At 33.4% G+C, this 17,785-nt stretch overlaps 1 protein-coding gene across 4 annotated transcripts in view; it reads right to left on the bottom strand.

Moving 5' to 3' along the window:
- LOC143229840 (transcription factor CP2-like) overlaps positions 1-16,524 on the bottom strand; it is a 77,070-nt gene extending 60,546 nt beyond the window's left edge. For 3 of the 4 annotated variants that reach the window (XM_076462663.1, XM_076462672.1, XM_076462678.1), the window contains exons 1-2: positions 16,369-16,519; positions 8,532-8,669 (exon numbers count right to left, since the gene is read on the bottom strand). In XM_076462663.1, coding sequence (XP_076318778.1) covers positions 8,532-8,650 — 119 coding nt within the window. In that variant the 5' untranslated portion in view covers positions 8,651-8,669; positions 16,369-16,519. Of the gene's footprint in view, positions 1-8,531; positions 8,670-16,368 lie in introns of all 4 variants that reach the window. The other variant, XM_076462686.1, reaches the window with a different exon arrangement.
- Between the last annotated feature and the right edge of the window lie 1,261 nt (positions 16,525-17,785).

Here is a 17,785-nt window from a genome sequence, read left to right as displayed (position 1 = left end):
ATTAATAGTTAAATTACTCCTTAACAGAAAATAAATATAAAAAAATATAAACAAAAGGGTAAAAATTAAACATCTGAATTTGAGCATTAACCAAATGAGACAAGCAAAATTTAAAAGCAAGAGAAAAAGTGAGATGGTAGAGGTATAGAGTTTGAGAGTCTGTGTGTATATATACATCTTCAAAGAATGTCCTTCAAGAGGAACCTGGCAGAATCAACAAAAGAAACAAATAAATGTCTAACCTGATAAGGAAAAAATGAAACAGAAGTTGAAGTGGACACTTTCCTTACAAACAAGTATATCTACTTATTTTCAACACTGAAAAGTCTATGGAATAATCCAAAAATTATGATGCTCAGTCTGAGCAGTATATTATTTTTTAGTAAAGAACCAATACAGTAATTATCTGAATCATTAACATTCATGCCAAAAGAAAAGAATGAAGCACCTCTTCCAAAGCAGCCCATAAAGGAAAGGAGCTGTCCTGATATGAATGATATCTAAAAAACAAAGTACAGAAACTACAACTTGTACATACTTAACCAATGACAAAAAACACAGCAAATATTAGTCTTCTGTTAAATATAAAGTTAATATATAATAAACCAGCAGTTCTCAAAGTGAAAAGCTTTAAGGGCAAGGCTATTATGTCAATCGAGACAAACCTTCAGAAGGTACTGAAGCTAAAAACAATGATTGTAAGTGATGATGATATAAAAATTAGAGTGTGGATGTCAATGCTTTTTGGCAATGTCATGTGGCACATAAGAAAACATCTATTTTCCAAACACAGTGGGTAATTTAGAATTTAATTAAACAGGACAACCACCATTTCCACCTAGTTTTGAATATCTCTCAAGTCATGAAATGTATAAAAGGTAAGTTGACTTGTTAGTTGGTTTTTAATGGCATGGAGCAATGAAGCAATCTGTGCCAAACAGTTGGTAAGAGAGCAAACCATCTGTTGTAAAAAGGTAAGAAGTGTTTCATTTCTTTTTGGAAGTAAATTCCCTGAAAAACATTAAAAAGGTAGAAAACAAAACAATATTACAATACTTAAATGAAAAAAAAGGTAAAAATAGTATGTGCTAAAATATGGAATTTCTGTTTTGTATTTTTGGTGTCATTGTTGTAATCCCAAAAAAAGGTAAGAATTAAACAGAATTAAAAAGGCCAGTGGCCTGTAAAAAGCTAAAAATACAGTTAAAATAGCCAACATTACCATCACCAATGATACCATTCAAAGTCAATGGTAAGTTAAGTGTCAACATGTTTAAAATGGTGCTACCTCTCCCTTTGGTAATGATGGCACAACAGAAAGATGGGGCTATTTTGATGCAAGTATCACAAAGACCACACAATAGTGCATCAGCACCAGATAAAAGGAAATAATAGGTTAAAAGGCTGTGACTAATGCAGAGCCTTGTCAGGACAACTTCCTCCTTACAATCCCTGCAGAAACTAGATGCCAAAGAGCAATAGTGGGTTTCATCTGGAAAAGCTTTTGGAATGTTCTTCACCCGAAGCCAACTGTCAACTGGTGCAAGGTCAAGCCTTAAACATGGGACCATATTCCATATATGGAACAGACCTGGCTGTAATAGCCAAAAAACAAGATGTGAACTGATGACAAATTTGGGTGAGGCAGTTTAATATGTCAAGGAGAACAAGGTGAAGAAGACATGTGAGTGACCAGGGCTTGTAAACAGCTAAAAGAGCCTGTGTAAACAATACACTCAAAGTACTGGTTAGCTGCTGCATAATCCAGGCCAAGAGAGATGGTGTACAACTTGTCAGTGAAAACAATAACTGTAAAGGGGAATCTGTGCACAACCTCTGAGCCATGACAAACTATGGTATAGCCCATAAAGGCACCTGACTTTGGAACCATTCATATAAATAGCTACAGAGGGATGGTTTGGGAGATGTTCAGGAAAGACAGGGTGGTACTTCCAGTCTCAAATATTAACCTTCTTCAGATGAATCAGAGAAAGATCAAATGTAAGAATGGTGACACTAGATTCAAAAATGTTTTCAACTGTGAACCCAAATATGGAGGCCAAAAGATGTAATAATGGACCATCTTTTACTGAATAGAACAGCCCACCAAGCATGGAAAACATAATCCCAGTTGTGGTGCTGTGGCAAGGAATGTAGTTTAACAGCATATTGCACGGAGGGATGCAAACATCGAACATGAAGCTGTGGTTCCTGGGACTTCATGTACAAATTCTTAAATGGCATAGTGCAGAATTCTCCAGTGCAAGACAGAGTCCATGATAGTGAACAGATTTCAGCATTCTAAATGTCAAAGGCCTGGCTGAACTGTAAACCAGAGACCTATAATCAAGTTTTGATTTTATGAGGGCACATTAAATCTGTAGCATAGAACATCAATTGGCTCACTAAGAGGCAGAAGAGAGGATGTGGAGGATGTTCAATGTCCTAATATACCTGACATAAAGCTGTTTGATGTATGGAATAAAAGTCACCTTGTGATCAAACACAAGCCCCACAAAATTAGTTTCTGGCACCAAGAGATCATCACAAAGCAGAAGTTTGGGATAAAAATGCAATCTTTGTTGGCAGCAAAATGCATGCAAATGGTGTTTGAAGGAGAAAAACCATGTGCAACTGTCCAATTCACAAGATGATTGAGAGCAGGTTAAAGCTACTGCTTGATAACCAACACAAAAAGTGGAAGTCATCGAAATGTAAACTGTTTGCAAAAGTTGAAGGAAGTGGATGAGTGATGAAGTCAATACTGAAAAGTATGACACTCAAGACAGCACTAAGGGAATTCAAGTTCCTGTGGGAACAAATGAGAAAGTGTGGAACGTAGATGTGGAATCTCCTGTCAAGTACAAAATTCTGAATAAAAATGGGAAAGTGGCCATGCAACTCATAGGAGTGGAAATCACATAAAATCCATACTTCCATGTCATGTCATAAGCCTTCTCAAAATCAAGGAAAAAAGAAACTAGATGTTCTCTCTTGAAAAAGGCTTCTCTGATCAATATTTTAAGTTGAATCAGGTGGTCCATGGTAAAGTGTTTTTACAAAGAGAAGAATACCATTGGAAAATCCTCTGGCTTGGTTTTGAGCCTTTCATGCCTCCTGGCAGGTCAGACTCTGCTACAGATAAAGATATTATGGAAAACATGTTGAGGTCATATGAATAAAACAAGCAGCTGCCTAGACTATACAGTCAGTCATTGTTCCACATAGTTGTCAACAGATGACAGGATAAAGTTCTGATAGAGTAGTGAAAGACAGCCAGTTGGCCTGGTCTAACTTCCATCATGGCACAAGGATTAGGTGGCATCAACCACAGCCAGTTTCCTCCAAGATAATAAGTAAATGATTACAGACGTGTGGGTCACTCTCCACAATCCAAGAAAAACAAGAACAGGGTAAGAGTGAGCAGATAAAGAAATCTGTAGCAGTAGAAAACTGACTGGGAGCATGATAGTAAATAAAAGAACAATTACTGAATAGAGGTTATGATCTAAGAGTGTAAACTCTACAGAACGACTTCTTCCAATGTTGGTAGCATCTCAGAGGGGGCCATGTCCACTGAAATCACTCAAGAGAAGAATGGGAGATGGCAACTGATCCAAAAGAGCATCTAGGTCCAACTGATTGTCAGTCTCATCCAGAGACAGGTAAATGGAACAAATAGTGATGATACAATCCAAAGAAAGTTGAACTGTCACAGCCTTAAGTGGAATTGCTAGTGGCACAGATATGGAGAACACATGCTTAGTGACCAGCAAAGCTACATTACCATGAGTTCAACCATCACACAACCTGCCTTTCCTATAAGAGGAAACTTTTGAAGGGTGATGGCATTGGCAGGATGGAGAAAAGTTTCTTGTAAGGAGAGACAGACTGGATGGTGCAAATCAATCAAAGCTTTAAATGTCCCCAATTTGGAACATAAGCCTCAACAGTTTCACTTTATCAGTGTGACCATTGTTATTTAGTTGGGGATGAAGATAGAGAGCCCTTTGGTTTACAACCACACTGCTTCTCTTTAGAAGGCAGAAGTTTGTTGAACTTGAGGAATTCTTGCCGAGGTTGAATGGGCAGATTTCTGTCAGAAGATGGTGAGTCTAGTGACTGTGGGTGCAACAACCACATAGTGATTTTGCACCATGAGAACTGATGGAGAGGGACTTGACCAGACATCAGAAATTGAGGTAGGGACAAAAACAGGAGTTGACATTAACCTGTTAACACACCTTTTTCACATAGTGCAACATACTGAAGATAAGAAAATGACTCTTCAGGTCTTTCTGCACACCCAGTGATATGGTAGAGTGGAGGGTGACAACATGTCTCTGTTGGCATGAAAAACAAATTTTCATCCCTCACAACAGGACATGTTAACAGTCCTTAAGTGGTGTACCTCTTTTATTTCTTGATCCATTTGAAACAAGAAAGGAAATACAAAACAAAGTAAAAGTAAAGTCAAATGAAAGAGAAGTTTGGTCAGAGAAAAGTTAGAAGATGTACAGCTAACCATTTTGGAAGTGAATGGCCTAACTGTTGATACATAAGAGTGAGATTAACAATTTGAAATCAACAAGGAGAATAACTTATCTCATCAGAAGTTGTTCTAAACTAATTGAATCTGTCTGTGTGGAGTTTGACAAAAGGCAGACATTATTGGAAACATGAAAAGCAGATGATTATTGGAAGTTCAGAATACAACTGTAGTAGCTCATGCAACAGCATAAGTAAATTATATATGGATGGATACTGTTGCAATAAAAACAGAAAAAGATCGTTCAGCTTGTCAAATGAATTATTATGAGGCAACTGATTGGACATAGGTGGACTTCTGACAAGAAAAAATAGTATTGTGTTTAAGATACAACTATGATTACCACAGTATAAATAATTTTATGCATGCATTTGTTGAGTACACACACAAATACACTGCTGGCCAAAATCTTAAGGCCAATAAATATAAAGAAAAAACTATGCATTTTGCATTGTTAGACTCAACCACTTATTTAAGTAGAGCTTCAAAAGAAGATGATAAGAATAGGGAAAAATAAAAGTAAAAACTTTTTAGCATTTAATAGGGAAAATGTGAACACTATGAAATTATCCTAAATACAAGCTAGTCAAAAGTTTAAGACCATAGTGAAACGAAGCGTTAATCGGTAAACATGTAACAAAATTTAGTCATTTGTGTTCAAGCATTAGCATTATCAACATCTCCTGTATTACATTGGCAAAAACTAAAAAATTGACAGAGTTTGAATGTGGCAGAATTGTCGAGCTGCAAAAGCAAGGTCTCTCTCAACGTGCCATCGCTGGTGAGATTGGATATAGTAAAACTGCTGTTACAAATTTCTTAAAAGACCCTGAAGGATACAGAACGAGAATTTCAAGTGGTCAGCCCAAGAAAATTTCGCCAGCATTGAGCAGAAGGATTCAACGGGTTATCCAGCAAGACACCAGCATATTGTTGAACCAGATTAAGACCCTTACAGATCAGCTCAAGAACAATAAAATGGCATCTACGAGAGAAAGGCTTTTAAAACCGTAAACGTCTTCAAAGGCTGCACCACGAAACAGCTCAGTTAAACTTTGCTGAGAAGCACCAAACATGCCATGGACTATGACAAATTAAAAGTGGCTTCACTGAAATGATATGAAGCTACTGAAAATGGTTTTCACTGGAAATTCAGAGAAATGAAACCTAATATTGGAGAAATTGTATTTCAGTTTGTTGCACGGCTACTGCAATACTTCATAAGGTGGACTGACGTGATCAAATATGACAATCATTTTGAGGGACTAGCAGACCTACTAGCACATGAACTTCATGATCACATGTTCAACTGACATGTCACTGTTCCTAAAGGAAATAGCACCAAAAGATGTGTAAGAGATGATCAAGCTGGCAGAACAGCATATGGAAGCCCATGAAAAGAGTATAAATGGCATGTCTAAAAATATCCAGTTACATTTGAAACCAGTGATGCCTGACCAAAGGTGCCAAGAGGTTGATAAAAAGAAAGGAGAAGAGATGCTATGTTTGTTATAAAACAGAACACACTGCAGAGAAAGCAACAGCAAAAATATCAACATAAAGTAGCTGGAACTATTTATAAAGATAATGCTGGTAAGAAAAAAAAAAGGTGACTGGTATCATGAACCCAACTGCCAGAAGAAATTGAATCAATAAAGCATGTTGGACTCATCACAAAAAGGAAGGTTCCATAATACAGTGGGCACAGCAGTGAGAACCAGTCTAGTACCAGATGACCAGCAAAGTACATCTGTGTGATTCCAATGAAAAGGTTTCCCATAGCAAAGGAGGATATATTATGTAAGAGACCTTGAGATCATGTGCATTAAGGAACCAATATACAACTTGGTGATACAAAAGATACCAGATAGTAAATATTTGAATGAAGTACAGAAAAATTGGGACAGTGCCCAAGAGGAAGTCAAGCACAAGATAAAGAGAAACAAGACTTATAAGACAGAGGAATGAAAAATTGTCTTGAACCACACTTATCAAAACAGTTTTACTTGGGAGACCAAACCCAAAGACAGTGAGAAACACTTCTATAACATGTTGACATTTCAAGGTCTGACAAGAAGGTTTAGTTCTGCTATCCAATGTTAACAACAAACTCTTCTAGCAGTGGAAAGAACCTTTCAAAGTACAGGAATAGGTCCACAGAATGCACTATAACAATGGTTCCCAACCTTTCTTTATGCTCTGCACCCCTAAAAAAATTTTAATATGTTCTTGCACCCCTTACAGTAATTATTTATTTGAGAATAAAGGTGAAGGTGGCCAAAACAAATGTTATCTTGCACCCCATGGAATGCTATCTCGCACCCCTGGTTGGGAACCACTGCACTATAAAGTGAAAGTTAACAGAACAATCATATTCTACCATACCAATCTGTTGAAGAGATACTTTCAGATAGAATAAGATCTTATGGGTGCAGCTGTTGATGTGAAGATGAAAATAACAGGCGTGGCTGTCACAGAAGCAAAATCTGGAGACAAAAGACTTCATTATAGAAAATTTGTTTGTTTTTGAATTTTGCATAAAGCTACACAATGGCTATCTGTGCTGTGTAAACAGTGTAAGACTAGAGGGAAGGCAGCTAGTCACCACCCACAATCAACTCTTGGGCTACTCTTTTACCAATGAATAATGGGATTGACCTTAACATTATAATGACCCCATGGCTGAAAGGGCAAGCATGTTTGGTGTGACGGGAATTTGAACCCACGACCCTTAGATTACGAATTGAGCACCTTAACCACCTGACCATGTCAGGACATTATAGAAGATAAAGACATACTAGGCCTAAAGAGCAGTGTGTAGGGATGAGATGTACAAGGCCTTCAACATAAGTAAAAAACTGACTGATAAAAAGAAGAAAAAGGAACAAACTCTACTGTTCCACTATACAAATAGATTAGGAAATACAGACCCCAGACAACAAAATCAAGATGAAGACAAGGGATCCTATCAAGGTGAAGTCCTATTGAAGGCCCTATGTGAGAACAGACAGACAAAGGAACTGCAAATGTTGGTATAGACTATATGAAAAGACTTAATATATGAAATGAGAACAGTCTTTGTATATAGTGGGAAAAATGCAAGTATTTCCCTTGAAGAGAAATTTATTGTCAGATACAAAAGATAGTTCAGTGTAGATACCATTAATTAATACAATTTTGTGTCTGTAATTCATTTATATCAAGATTTTCAAATTTTTTGTTTGCAATTCATTGATGTTGAGGCTATGGAGATTTCTAAAAAGCCTAAGTGATAGAGTTATAAATAGCTGCAACTAGATGAGCAGAAACAGTAAAAGTCACATCAAAAATCAGGGAAAAGTTAGAAAATGTAAAGTTAACTGTTGTGGGATTAAATAACCTAACACTTGATACATTATAGTGAGATTATCAATTTTAAAGTAATAAGGAGATTAATTTATCTTATCAAAGGATGTTCTAAACTAATTGAATCTGCCTGTGTGGACTTCAACAAAAGGCACATGATCATTGGAAGCACAAAATGCAGATGATTATTGGAAGTACAGGATATAACTGTGGTAATGCATATGACAGAGTAAGTGAATTACACACCCATACTATTGTGATAAAAATAAACAAAAATAGTTTAGTTTCTGAACTGAATTGATCTAAGTGGAATTTTTATAAGAACTATATGGCATTTAAGATACAACTATGATTTCCATAATATAAAAAAATTGTACATACATTTAAACTGTTTCAATTATATATATATAATTTTACAAACAAGTGGAGTGCATGTTTTTTGTTTATTGTGGAATTTATCACTAGCAAGTGACAGACATCTACTGTAGAAGAATCCTGAGTCTGACACACCCATATATTTACATTACTACATACTAATTTAAAGTAGTTTCTGACACTGTTACAGAAAACATTTCAGTATATTTTAATGATACAGTTTAAAATTTCTTTAAACAAAGTCTAGAGAAGAAAAGTTCACCTCATGTTGTAAGCTGATGATTCTGACCCGATACCTAAACCTGAGAGATTGGTGTTTAGGTCAGCTGCTAGAACAGAATCAATTTCCTCAACCAGCCAAGAATGTCTGTCTCCAGCCATAACTCAGCAGTTGTGAACCCTAAACATACAAAAATAACTGAAATATCAGATTCAAAAACATTTAAGACTGACATACTTAAACACATCGATGGTGATCTCCAATACTTTAGCTTCTACACTTACACCATACAAAAGTAAATTATTGGAGCCTGACTTTAATACAAATTATACACATTACAGTTGTGAAATTAAATTTTGAGGTTCAAAATCTTTCCATCCAAAAACTACATATACTGATATTTTTTGTACTTGACCATAAACTACAAAAATAATTTCTGAAACAAATATTGTACTGATTAATCTGAATGTTGATTTCTGATCAGAGCAAGCTATTTGCTTACAGTGAAACCAAAAATCAACAAAGCTTGCAGCATAGCTAATTAAATACACCCATTTTACCTTTCTACTTATTAAGGTTACAATGCATTGTTTTATTAAACAAGTACTCATGCTATTAACAATATCAATAATGCACTAATAACAAAAAATAAACATTTTGGTTCACAAATGACACTCCATAACTTCAATATTCATAGAATATTTTTCCAACTACTTCCTCATCTCAAGGTTATAGTAGTGTGACTTCAATAATCATGACTGGTTTACTATTAAGTGTTACAACTTCAGAACAATCTCACAATCTATAGTATGACAGCTAATAAATGCTTATACAGAAATTATATAAAATTTGAAACAGATAAACAATTACATAAATGTATACACAAAAAACTGTCACTAAGTTGACTAATCCTGGTTCTTCATACTCCTGCCAGGTTGTTAATCCCTAAACAGCAGTTGTCATCAATTAGTGCTGCTCCCTACAACATTCCTGCTGGCTGATGTTGTTCATTTTACTTATAGACATAATGGAAATAAAGGACATGTTAAGCTATTTGTCACACTGAAGACATTTAAAAAAACACATCAATTTTTACACCCCTTTATCTATAGAAATAGTCAACCTATAAACCTATCTAAAAACACATCATCAGATTAGCTATTCCCACAAGTTAATAGTTCTGAAAAAGGCTTAATTTTGCTTTCTAACACTGAATCCATCTTTAAGTCAGCTTCTTAATGCTTTAACCTATGGTTAGTAATTGTTACAGTTTTGCAGTACTTGAAGTTATTTCTATTAATCAAGAAAAATAACCACATATGATATCTTCTTCCAAAAGAGGAGAAACTACAAGTTTGTTATACAAGAAAACTTTACTAAAAACAAATTTCACTTTCAGCTAATTAAAAATACATCACCCGCAACATAATTCCAACTGCTACAGCTGTACATTCCACTCCAACTTCACATCTTTTTACATATGAAAGACAGGAACCATGATACCAATATTTCACTCATCATGAATTTTCCCACTGCATCACTACTTTTAAAAAAAAAACCCTAAAACATCTACAAATTAATTACTTAATACCTTTACAAAAGTTTTAGGGCATACTTTTACCTAACCATAAATTGAGAATTTTATATTCCTGAAATCTTCCATCAGTATTCTCATATTTTGTAACATGAAAAATCAGGTTTAATATTTTTCACATGAAACAAAATGGACCAGACTTTCCTAAGTCTCCATTTTCAACTGGAAAATGTTGAAAAAATCTCCCATAAGTATGATTTATGCAATTCTTAAAAATGTAACCACTCAAAACCTTTTGTAAAACATCTAACATTCAGACTACATTCTGTCATATTTTTCCACATTTATGAAAATGATTACTGTTTTTCATGTGTTCTGTCTCTTTTACTAGATTATATTGTATCTAGAATAGAAAGGCAAAAAGCAAACAAGTTGTAAAAATGTTTTCCCTTCTACTTCCTTTTTTTTTCTGTAGTAATATTTCAAATACTGACTTTGTTTACCGTCCATTATAAAAATACAAATATGAAACCCATCACAGAAATGCATACTAACTCTGTGCAACAGGTAAAGAAATTATCTCCTTTACATTTCTACAGTAAATTCAGCTACAGCACACTCATAAGAATAATAATTTTGTACTAGACTACTTCCATATATCATAAATGTAAACTTTTATTACGATGCGACGTTATACTAAATGTAATTAAAATGGTGAGCTCCTTTACATGCAGCTCCCAATTATCTATGTGTACAAATAGACTTCTAATTATCATTCAAAGATTTGGTTTTGTAATTTGTCAGTCATTTAAACCACCACTATTCATACCATTTAAATGTTTGTTAGTTAAAAAGTTGAAGAGATGCACATCTGTTATATAATCACACTTTTAAGGACTTTTCTTGGAGGAAAATGTGTTGAATTGTGACTAATACATTTCAAATCCACCTGCACATGATAGAAACTAAATACGGTAGAAGCATTATGCATCAAATACATTCCCCCTCTGAAGCAAAATTAAGTAACTGAGAACACAAAAGAGTTCACACAATTTCATGTTCAGTGGGGTTTGTTTTGTTTTTTTATTGAAGGAAAGCAATTTATTTTTATCCTTTCAGTTATAGCAACAAATGACTTGGTTGTTCTGTATAATATAACAAACATATGAATAAAAATCCTATATCCCGATCACTTTTAAAGGGTACAAATTTCTCAATTTGTCCCTGAAGAAAGGTCCACCTTTTGAAACCATTCAAGTTATAAGGCTTTTTATTCATTCCTATCAAGATGTCTAAAACCTTCATGTTTTTATAACCTCTTGAATAATAAAATGATGTAATTTGAGTAACTAGATAAATATATCATGTATTTAAAACAATTTTATTAGAAAATCCAAATGGACATACCCAAGATATCTCCTGATACCCTATGTTTGGGGTATGATCAAAATATCTCCTGATACCCTATGTTTGGGGTATGATCAAAATATCTCCTGATACCCTATGTTTGGGGTATGATCAAAATATCTCCTGATACCCTATGTTTGGGGTATGATCAAAATATTTCCTGATACCCTATGTTTGGGGTATGATCAAAATATTTCCTGATACCCTATGTTTGGGGTATGATCAAAATATCTCCTGATACCCTATGTTTGGGGTAACATTAGGATATGATCAAATGAAGTATTATATTTCCCAGATTGATTTTAGGCTAATCCTTTTAGTTATTCACAAATTTGTAATTACTGTTTTGAAAAATAAAAACTGTGAAGGAGAACTCGTGATTATGGAAACATGTTTGTTTTATACATGAAAAAGTAATGGGACATCAGCTAATAAATTTTTAAAACAAATGTTTATAAAGTAGTCACAATAAAGGCTTGGGTCATACTTACAATTTTGGTGTTTGTGTTATTGCTTTGAAATTAAGTTTTTCTACTGGTGACATGCTACTTTTAACTGTCTATTTACTTGGTTAGCATAAACAACAACATATATGTTTGGAAAGCTCTGTTTATCATCCATCATAAAGAATATATATTTGTGTAAGGTACATACTCAAGAGAAATTTGCCTAATGACATGAAATTAAAATTTAAGAAAGCCTGGCTTAACTGTGTTTTTACAAAACAGACAACATTTACTGCTGTGTGCTCTCTGTGTTGGTAAACATCTCCATAAGTGCATTAAATCTTTTTCAGCAAACATCCAAAACCACTACCATCTCATTTATGGATAAACTTACTGAACCCCAACAATCACCACAACAATTCATAAGAAAGGGTTAACCCTTTCACGACAGGTTTGGTATAATATTCAAGAGTTCATCTACATGTATGCAAACATTAAGTATTTGCAGGATAACTTTAGATTCAGCATGTACATCTTCACAAAATCTGGTAGACTTTTAGCAAAGATTACAAGTCTTTATACATAAAAAAACAACAGATTTTTTTTAATGAATTATTTTTGCTAAAGCTTTATTTGTGAAAATAGTTTTTGTTACTCGTCTGAGTGAAAAGGTATTTCGTGTCATGATTAATAAAACTATTCTTCATCCCAAAAATCTCAAATATTACTTACATTGTTTCTAAAACCTCCTAAATAGATTTCAAATGTTTTATTTCAAGAAGACTTTATACTTTGTTATTTCCTATACTATATGTGGGATGTGTTACTTGACCAATCAAGTAACCATCATAAAAATATAAGGAAATAATCATGAATTATGCTTTTTTTCATGAAAAAAATGACCACAACATCAAAATACAGATGTTTAGTCTAAGTAGCTTAAGTCTCATAATGCTACATATTTTATTATATTGACCTTACAGTTATGCCTAGTTAATAACTTGTAATAATGTGGTGCACATGCACTCATGTTATGTATCTAATAATATAAAACTGTCTTCTAATCTTCCTTGGCTTGGCTGCGTTTAAGTGGACTAGTATTTTGTAATACAGTCACATTTCAATTATTATACATTATATAGGTATACAGGTTATTACTATTTAGAAAAAATTATTAAAAACTTATTTTTATTAAAATATAAAACAATAAATCTAGAAGTAAAGCAAACAATTATCTCCTCTCTCTATGACCTCTGAACTCAGTTGCTGCTGGACATAGATCGCTAAGCCTTTTAAAATTTCACTCGTGGAGGATATGAAACTTTTTTTTATATATACAGTTGAATAACCAAAAAATCATAAATAACTACACTCATATCACAAAATTCCACTAAGATGTACACTAAGATGAGATTTAAAAAAAAGAAACTTCAAGCAGACTAAAGATGCAATCTATCTTCTTGATTTCTTGATTTGAAAGAACGTGGTCACCTTTTCACAGATTAAAATAATTGAGAAAACCACCAGTGACATTCTAAGCTGTTAATTAGTTATTCATGTCATATATTTAAGTAAATGTATATAAAGGATCATTTTCAAAACTGGAAAGAAGTGAATAGGGCCACTGCATTTGATTCAGTGAAATATAAAGATCAGAAATTCTTATTTTATGTTCTAGCTTGTTAATGTTATTTAGTTCCTAATTTTTACAAAACTGTAGAGTCAATATTTTGACATTACAAACATTTAATTTCAAAGTGCTGCATTCAACATAAGACTTGACTCACTGAAGTCTATATTTAGATGTGTTATTTTATTATTTATTTTTATATAAAGAAATTAACTCATATATAGTATTAAAGTTTTAATTATAATCTACAATTTGATTCCAAACTTATTGACATAAATTCATATAGTAGTATAAAATTTTGAATGCAAATCAACAAATGTGATGACATGGCCTTTGATCTGTGATAAAAAGTTAACAGATATAAATAATAAAAAAACCAATGCCAGCAATGGGTAACATGATAACAATGAACAATATTACCTTGTATTCCAAACTGAATATTTGAAAAATAAATTAAATAAAAATTCAATAAATATTAAAAACAATATCAAAACTCGGAATTAAATCCCATTTGACTGCTGAAAAGTACAAGATCTGCACACGAGTAATGAATTTCATGCATTTCCTATATGTTATTACATTATTCTTATACAATCAACCGAGATGTAAAAACTAGTCATGAATTTCGTGCAAAGCTACATGAGGGCTATCTGCACTAGCTATCCCTGATTTAGCAGTGTAAGACTAGAGGGAAGGCAGCTAGTCATCACCACTCACCTCCAACTCTTGGGCTACTCTTTTACCAATGAATAGTGGGATTGACCATCACATTATAACACCCCCATGGCTGAAAGAGCAAGCATGTTTGGTGTGACAGGGATTCGAACCAGCGACCCTCAGATTATGAGTCTAGTGCCTTATCCACCTGGCCAGTCAAAAAACATGCATCAAAATGTTTTCTGCAAGGTATGTTTGCAAGAAATCCATGTTACATAATTCAATACCGTAACTCGAGCTACACATTTGCTAGAAGACCTCTAGCTAGTCATACCAGTTTAATAGTTAGATGTGGTTCAGTGAGTAAAAACACAATAAAATTAGACGTAAATTATGAACCTGAGTTTTTTTAGGATAAATAATTGTAACTGTGTACAAGCTTGTGTGGTATAAAAACAGAGAAAATAACACAGTATTAAGTTTTACTAAAACCATTTGACATTCATTTGTCATTATACCAATGAAATTTGAAAACGGTACAAGTGTTTTTATCTCAACATTAAAATTGATAAGTGTCCGAGCAATTTTAACTCAACAAATTCACATTGAAATATCCAATAAAAATGAGATTTTTTTTTATTCATATTATTGTAATGTTTACTAAAAGTTTCTTAAATTTCATGAAGATATAGCTTATTACAATCTAAAGTATGTATAGTTTCATCAGTTACATGGTGGTCAAAATTACCAAATCCATACAAAGACAGACAGTTAAGGAAATATTATGCATACAGAATTTAAATATGTGATAAACTTAAACTGCACATTCTGCAAAAAACTGATCTCCTGCAATTTAAAAGGTGCAAAAATGTTTGTATAAATAGCAAAGAATGGTGCAACATTGACTCCCTGCTCAGACAGTATAATTCTTTACAACAACAACAAAAAACTCACTGACACTAGACCAGTGGTTTTTTTTTTTTGTTTTTCTTTCCTGTAGCATTTACACCTACAATCAGCTTTCACAATTCTGCATATTACATAGCACAGGAGCAGTCACAGCTTTCTCTACGTAACTGCTTCTTCACTGTTGAAGCAAAGACAGCCTGTACAACGTTGAAGTTAAAATACATCTTAGATGACAAAACACTGATGGATGAAATGCAGTTCTATAGAAGCATCTAGAGTTAACTAACTTCCAGTCATCTGACACCTGTTCATTTCAAAAACTTCTAAAAATTAGTAGCAAGTGGCTTGCACATTTAATCTTTAACCTCCTATAAAACTCTTGGGTAAATACTGTCTGGCCCAGAAGCTTTATCACTCCTTAAACTTCCCAATTTTGTAACAAGTCAGAATTAATGTGATAATCTTGCTCAAATTACTTCCACCTATCAACTGTTCAGAATGAGAATTAATGCTTAAATCTTTGTTAGTAAAAATTAAGATGTAATTTTACTGTTCCATTATCTCATAAGCATCAAATATATGCAATCTTTTATCACCTCTCAAAGGCCCTAGTCCAATCCTAACATTCTGCTTACCCTTAATATATTTAAAGTAATCTTTACTATTAGTTTAACATTTTCAGCAAATCTTTCTGTAGATATTTGACTCAATTTCCTAATTTCACCAATGTTTTCTTGAACCCATATGACTCTTAAACACCCCATCATAGCATTTTAAACATTTTTTCTATCTTGAATACCTACAATTTTATTTTGAAAAACTATCCATATTTTCCAAATAATCCAGTTGTCACTACATAACAAAATATTATTCTCTCATTCCTTAAAAATTTGCTTTTTAAACTCGCAACTATAGTTTCATTATTTCTTATTATCTTTATATATATAAAGCAACGCGCGAATTTAAAATTTTTACCTTTTTCCAAGACTGATATTGAAGGGCTGTCTTGAAAGTTGAAGAACCGAATTTCTTGTTCACATGTTGTTACGTAAAATAACGGTTACAAAACGCATACGAAAACAACTTAATGATCCTGTGAACTATAAACCTAGGCCATGGATGCACATGCAGTGATGAACTCTATTATATGACAGATACTACAACACAGTTTCTGTGTAACTTGTATATTGAAAAACAAAATATTAGTCAATCGAGGGGAGGACACAACAACAGGTGATTCAGTGATTGGCTAAAACAAATTACTTATGATGAACACAAGTTATATAAGTTACTTACCAATACTACGTCACCTTTAACCAGCTATTAAGGTTTGTTATGAGTTAAAAACATATATTAAGTCTCAATATTCACAAGTTATCGACATATCCACTGCAACAACTTTCGTTACAATGATGCTGTAATCACGGTTGAAAATCCCATGATGTTGACGTCATAAAAAGTATTTTCTTCGCCCTCTAGACAGATGTAAATTAATTAATGACACGAGAGTAAGTTAGAAAAGAAATTAATTTTGAGCTGCATAAGTTAATACTAGTAGCGTTAAATCGTCTGAAGACAATCTGCTAAAAGTATTAAGTCACAAGATTAAGAAATTAAAAAAAATCACAACACTTTATTTCTAATTCCAAAAAATTGAGTGCATCATCTTTTCATGCTCGTCTTTGCGGTAGTCCAACCTCTTCGTCTTCTTTAAAGCAGCTATATTTCATAAAAAGAGAACAATTTATAGGCACAGTAAAGCACGAAACTACAATATGGACTATCTTAATTGTGCCAACCGCAGCTATCGAAATACGACTTTTAGCATAATAAATTCGTAATACAAATATTAAATTTCGACCACATGTTAATTTTGAGCTTTTCCTTTTTTCTGTTTGTCGTAATGAGCTTTCCAAAACAAAGTATTTTTGTGACTGGGGTATTCAATCAACACTCTTGACTGAATTTTTCTAACTATCCGTATTTAAGATCAAATCCTTACCCTTATGGCTATCTTTAATTTTGTAATTATTCATTTGTATTTCTATCTCTCTTAAGAATTGCATATAAAGAAATAAATAGTGAGTATTTTCTCTTTAGTATCAGTTGTGCTTCAGAGTTTCTAGTATTGTCCTCCATGTTTGGAGCTAACCTAATTTTTATATTATAAGAGTCATGGATGAAAACACATTGCTCAACAATGCATTTGACATGCAGGCTCTGAAGGTGATACTGCATGGCTTGCCCTCGAAACTCTGGAACATTCCAGGACACCATTAGTCATTTCACTTTTCATAGTCTCGCTAAAAGCGGATCTTCATGAGTGAGAAAAAGTGAACACACATAAGTTCACAACCTACAACATGCAGGATGCACTGTTACGTTTGACTTCTTTGAAAATGGTCCCCCATCGATGTGAAGGAGCAGGTAAAAAAAAAAAAAAAGAGATCCTATAAAATAAACTTAAAAAAAGCATAAAGATAAAGTACATGACAAAAGGATTCTTATATGGAAGAGCATTTAACAATGTGTGTGTGGTTGCACCTCCAGAGGAATCATAAGATTATGAATCCTATTAGAAGCTTTTTATATATTCATTCAATCAAGTGAAAAGCAGACTTCAAGACAACTGCCCCATCATAAGTGCATGATTTTTACTTTTACCACCATCATATCAGTGGAAGCCTCCAAACTGTCAATCATAACTATGATA

Source organism: Tachypleus tridentatus, chromosome 1, assembly GCF_004210375.1.
Source record: "Tachypleus tridentatus isolate NWPU-2018 chromosome 1, ASM421037v1, whole genome shotgun sequence".
Lineage (NCBI taxonomy): Eukaryota > Metazoa > Arthropoda > Merostomata > Xiphosura > Limulidae > Tachypleus > Tachypleus tridentatus.
The sequence above is the reverse complement of the archived record's forward strand: the minus strand, read 5'-3'. Positions and strand labels throughout refer to the sequence as shown.